The sequence below is a fragment of the Gavialis gangeticus genome, unplaced genomic scaffold (assembly GCF_001723915.1).
Source record: "Gavialis gangeticus isolate Ggan-Ray unplaced genomic scaffold, GavGan_comp1, whole genome shotgun sequence".
NCBI lineage: Eukaryota > Metazoa > Chordata > Crocodylia > Gavialidae > Gavialis > Gavialis gangeticus.
Window position 1 is genome coordinate 3,998,754 of NW_017729000.1, and position 5,434 is coordinate 4,004,187.

General features: G+C 46.0%; 1 protein-coding gene across 1 annotated transcript in view; it reads left to right on the forward strand.

Moving 5' to 3' along the window:
* FAM114A2 (family with sequence similarity 114 member A2) overlaps positions 1–5,434 on the forward strand; it is a 17,268-nt gene that overhangs the window by 2,342 nt on the left and 9,492 nt on the right. Inside the window, exons 4-8 of the mRNA XM_019506099.1 lie at positions 157–269; positions 1,298–1,432; positions 1,614–1,772; positions 3,253–3,376; positions 4,447–4,526. Of these exons, the coding sequence (XP_019361644.1) occupies positions 157–269; positions 1,298–1,432; positions 1,614–1,772; positions 3,253–3,376; positions 4,447–4,526 (611 nt within the window). The remainder of the gene's footprint in view (positions 1–156; positions 270–1,297; positions 1,433–1,613; positions 1,773–3,252; positions 3,377–4,446; positions 4,527–5,434) is intronic.

Here is a 5,434-nt window from a genome sequence, read left to right on the forward strand (position 1 = left end):
TTTTTTTTTTTTTTTTTTTTTTTCCGAGACTCTTGCACTGCTGTCCCTTCCCGTGCCTGAGACACTTGTTTGCCTTCCTGGAACTGATGGTATCTAGTTAAAAACTTAACTTCAGCCATCTTCATAGTTAAAGCAAAATTTCTTCCTCTAATGCAGGTAGCCAGAGTCCTGAAGAGAGTGCTACACACAGAATCAATGATGGCAGTTCCTCGCCTATCAGTGGGGCTCTTGGAGTATTATCAACTATTTCTACTGCTGTTCAGAGCACGGTGAGTGGGCCGGAAAAGCAGGAAAAACAGTTAAATGCACTTATTTTTCCGTAAGTCTGAAGCCTCCTAACAGTAAACTGTTATTCTACACTGCACTTCATCTGGCTTCTCCGTACATTAACGTGTCGCTATTCAGACTATCCTGACCTTTGGTTCTGAAACTAAAAATGTGTCTGAGCTCTCTTGGACATAATGGAATATTTTCATCTTCTATTTCGCTCCCAGCTGGCTATTGATTTGTAAATGGGTTTCTCTCCTGTTAAACTTTGATGCTGAAGTATTTCAAAACAAAGCAGCCTGAAAGTCCATCTCCATGGCAGCGTAGTGCATGTCACCTCAGGGCTTGGCTTGCTGTAGAGCAGTGGGCCAAGCTCAAGGGCAGGTTAATTTCCACTCTCTTTGAAAGAGTTTCTAGGGCCGACTTCCACCCTCGTCCTTGAAGGCTTCTATGAGAGTGGTCCAGACTCTCCGAGAGACCACCACGCTCAAGCTAGCTATGTTCCAGGGGGAGTCTTCACCCTCAGAAGTGACAGCTGTGCTGAGTAGAATTAGGGTCTTTTGGTGACTGCTCAAGGAATCTGGAAGAGAGAAGGGTGGATGCAAACTATACTTCCTCCTTTCAGCTTCCAGCAGGTCTCAGACTTACCAGCTAGAAAAGCCCACATCCTTCTGACTACAGGGAAGAGAACTACCTACCTCAACATTACCTAAATTCCAGGTGGCTTTTACCCCTGTGATGGGGACTGTGCAGCCACCTGGAATTTAGGTGGAACGGTATTTGAGCAGTGTCAGTAAAACATTGCCAGTAGCATTTCCTTGTTTTTCAGGTCCTTTACCTTTGTTATGCCCATGGTGGAAGGTGTTTGTCAGGTCTAGGAGCAGTCAACTTGAGCTTTAAACATGAGCTTTTGACCCATATCACTACTGATAGAAACCATGTTTTAAATTATAACATTAAATGACGTCTTCACCTAGACAAAACTTTGTTCCTTTTATGTGCAGTCCCAATGTGCCTGTCTGGTTTCTAGGGGAAGACTGTAATTACTGGAGGGTTGGACGCCTTGGAATTCATTGGGAAAAAAACAATGGATGTGATAGCTGAAGGAGACCCAGGATTCAAGAAAACAAAGGGTTTGATGCACAGGAGTTCCACATTGTCTCAGGTATACGCTCCCCTGCAACAGAAAGGATCATAAGCTTATTTTGTCTTCCTTCTGCTTTCCTGCTAAAGCCCTGAAAGACATTGTATCACGTGACTACTTCCCAGTGCTGTACAAGAGCCTTCCCCCTTGCATCCTTAGTTCCTTCGAGCATTGGTTTAGCTCTTTTGCTTTTCCTTTTCAGGTCTTGCGAGAGGCAAAGGAGAAAGAAGAGCAGCAGACAGCTACTGAAGTTACCATGGTGACAGAGAAGAAAGCCCATTATGGGTTACTCTTTGATGAATTTCAGGGTCTTTCTCATTTGGAAGCCTTAGAGATGCTTTCCAGAGAGAGCGAATCCAAGGTAATGGCCTTGAACGATTGCCTATTGCCTTCAAGTGTGCAGCTGAAGAAGACAAAGCGATATTATATGTAGCCACCCTCGTCTGTCTAAAAGAACATTGCTAGGGTCGTAGAGTCAAGTGCACAACCGTGAGGAAATGGTAGAGTCAGGGTGTACAAGCAACCTTGAGCTGGCCTCTTCATGTGCGTACGTTATGATGCTGTCTTTACACAATTGGGTCATTAACTCATCAGATCATTCTCCTCCCCCATAGTGACCCGGTCAAGCCACATTCTGTCTCTGCTGCCCTCTCAACTATTTCCCCCGAACTGTTCCCCTTTCCCAGGTCAGCTGTCTGGGTCCTGTTGTGGAGGTAGACAAAAGAAGTTCATCAAAAGCACAGAACAGTGTTTCCCTATTCTTGGTTAAAGGCCTGGACCTGGCCTGTAATGTAACTCTGTGAATGCTGCTAGAACTGAGAAGTTTCTGAGCATGTGTAAATTGTATCTTTTTCCCTGAAGGCTTATCACTTGACCTTTGTGTCTGGGTTGTGCTCTCCACCCATCCTATACAGATCTGCTCATTTCTAGTGTTCAGTTTCAAGTCCCTGCATCCCAAAGCATTGGACTGCTAGTGTTTGCCAGAGGAAAAGTCACCAGAATTTTTTAATGTGGGCAAAAAAGGATATTTCTCCCTTGCCGTCTTAGAAACGAGCTAAACCTTTTTGGCTAACATTTTAGAAAATTAGCCTGAGAGCTGCCATGTAAAAGTGGAACCCAGATGCTTGTTTGACAAAGATCTAAGCAGCTAAAAACAGCATTATAATGGGAACTGTTGGGTAACCCTTAGAAGACACAGCACTGACACCACCAATATTATAATATGTGTTGTTCTGGGGGCTGGCTCATTGGGCTCAACCCAAGTATGGAGAACAAATGGAAAGTCATAAACCCAAAGCCCAGGTTAGATGCACTAGTTTAGCCATCGAATGAAGGAGCCCCTCCCTCTGGGATATTTTTAAGTATAGATTTTCCTAGTTCTGTGTGTTGGCTTTGCCAGACAACAGAGGAACAGCTGTTATTGCTATTCACAGCAAATACCTGTGCTGTGCAAGCTTGCTGCAGATGGAGCTGTTTAGGTTTATTCTTGCCCAGGATTTTGAATGAGCTATTCATTCCTTACAGTCTTGACTGGCTGTTGAGTTTCAGGGGATGGGATCATATCATCCTACCCTGCTCCCACATGCTAGTCTTCCTGGCACACAGGTAACACAGCTTTCAAGTTACTCGGCTAACACGCACTGTGCCACGGGCCACTGTATTTTAGGCAATGTTCTAATTAAATACGAAATATTAGAAAGCCTAGCTGAGAGCTCTTTCTGCCCCTCAGGGGAAAGCTGCTTTTGTTGCTAGCCTCTTGCATCCGGGATAAATCACTTCTGCCTTTCCTGTCTCTTTCCTCTTGCATTTATGATCTCCATTTTTGTTTCTCTCTGCACTAGGTGAAGTCAGTTTTGCATGCCCTTTCTGGAGCAGAGTCGGATGCCTTGAAAATGGAGCTGGAACAGCTCAAAGAAGCGTTTTCCTTGGCAGAGTTCTATGACGATGACGAAGAAGAGAAGAAGGGTAATTAAGAGACTCCCAATTTGCAGGCGGCAAAGATGATTTTTAAACACCCAAACTAACTAGCCTTGTGGTTAGCATTCTCCTGTGCCCTGCAAAACCCATGAGTTTTGATTCTTCATCAGCTAGTCCCTTACCCTTCAAGCCACTGGCATTTGGGAACGATGTGGCAGCAATGCTTTCACTTTGTAGGAGGCTGGAGAGTGCTTCTTCTCCCTCTGACCAAGGCAGGATGTCTTCCCAAGGAGTTTCACCCGGCCCATGCTAGGCAGAAGGAAAGAGTTTCTTCAGGGTCTTGAGAGGGGAGATGTGTGGGGACGTGTGGAGAGATGGGGTGAAATCTTAGGAGGTCTGTGGAGGACAGCTCCATGCAATATTCTCCATTTCCAGAGGGGAAAGAAATATATGAGGGAAATAATTTAATTTTGCAGGGAAAATATCTCCTTTAAATCAAAACAGAGTAAAGTCCAGTGGGGAGTGACAGGGTAAAACTCTGGAGGCTCACGCAAATTCATATGCACAGGGCTTTGTCTTGACTCCACTCAAGGGCCTCAGCAAAGAGCTACTGTCCCTACTTGCACTAAATGTTGAGGTCTGTGGTGGCACATGGTAGATTAAATGTTTTTGTTTTTAAAAAAAATTATTAACCTCAGTCTTTGCAAACACAGTAGGAAAACTGGGCTTCAAATAGCTTTTGGACTCTTCTCGGGGGCTGTGCAGGAAACACCTTCTGAAAAGCAGGGTTTGTTGTGCCTGTGAGTGGGTGCTGTCTGGGGAATGAGAAGCATAATGGCCAAGAAATCAGGTGTCTGATGGAGACTGTGCCTGGAGGACCTTGGGACAGAGCAACTGAGAGGGCAGCATTCTAAGACAGACCAGATTGGAGGGGGTTTGAAACCCTGCCTGAGTATGTGCTTCCCAAGTAAAATGTCTGCAGTAACTGATAGCAGCTCTGCTGGGCCCAGTGTTTGTGTAAGGACCGCTTAAGTGCTGAGAGCCTGGATTACCCTTTTGCTTTATGCACTGAGACGGATGGCACAAAGTCTTGCAAATCCCCTTTCTGTTTTCCTCAGGTGATGAGGAATTTACCAAGGACATAACCGAGCTCTTTTCAGAATTGCGGGTCTCCACCAGGCCAGACAAACTCTCTGTGGTGAGTTTCTGTTTGGCCTCTGTTTGCTGACAGGCTTCTCTAGGGGTGCCAGGGCAGACAGCTGCTCCACATCCTGACCTGGGATTTGCCACGGCCACAAGCGGAGCTGTGTATTAGTCACCATTAGGTCCAGGCCTCTTCACCCTTTCTTCTGTGGGTCCAATCCTGGGGTTTACCCACCCTGACTTTTGATCTCTGGGTGCTATCCCCCTTGTTCAAACCCTCTAGTGTTGGGCTCATCTGGGCTTGGGCACAGGCCTTTTACTCCAGGGATCTTTCACCACCCAGCTGACTGCAGGGACTCCAGGCTCTTCTTCAGAACAAAGCCTCATTTATTCACTTGCCCAAAGATGCAAGGCAGGTGGAGCAAAGGGTGCAAACAGAAAGTCTGTATGCTGATCTCCCTGTATCCGGTCCTTGCAAGCTTCATCTGGCCCATGTCTTGGGCTGGGAGAAGCAGGCTGCCTCCTGAGTCTATGCATCTCCATGCCTGCTTGTGTTCTCATCCACCCCCACTCTTTCCTACAGCATTTGGTCAGCTGGAGCCTTAGATAAAATGATCTTGCGTGGCTTCTACGCTGGCCTTCAGAAGACTATATCTGTAATGATAGCCTGTCCTGTTAAAACAAAGCACAGGGATGTGTGTGTGCATGTGTCCATTTCCTCCATAAATATTCCAGTAGTTGACCATCACCCACTTGTAGCTCTCCAGTGTTTGAGTTAGGAACTGTAAGACATGTGCCAGAGAGGCAGAGATGATCCGTTTCAGGCCCCATAACCCAGTGTCTAATCTCTCCTTTAGAGATAGCAGTTTCTGAGTTTAGACGAATCAGTTTTCTAATTCATTTGCAATGTCTTTCGGATCCATTGGGTGGCAGCAGCAACCAGTGGGAAGGTGAATGGTGGGA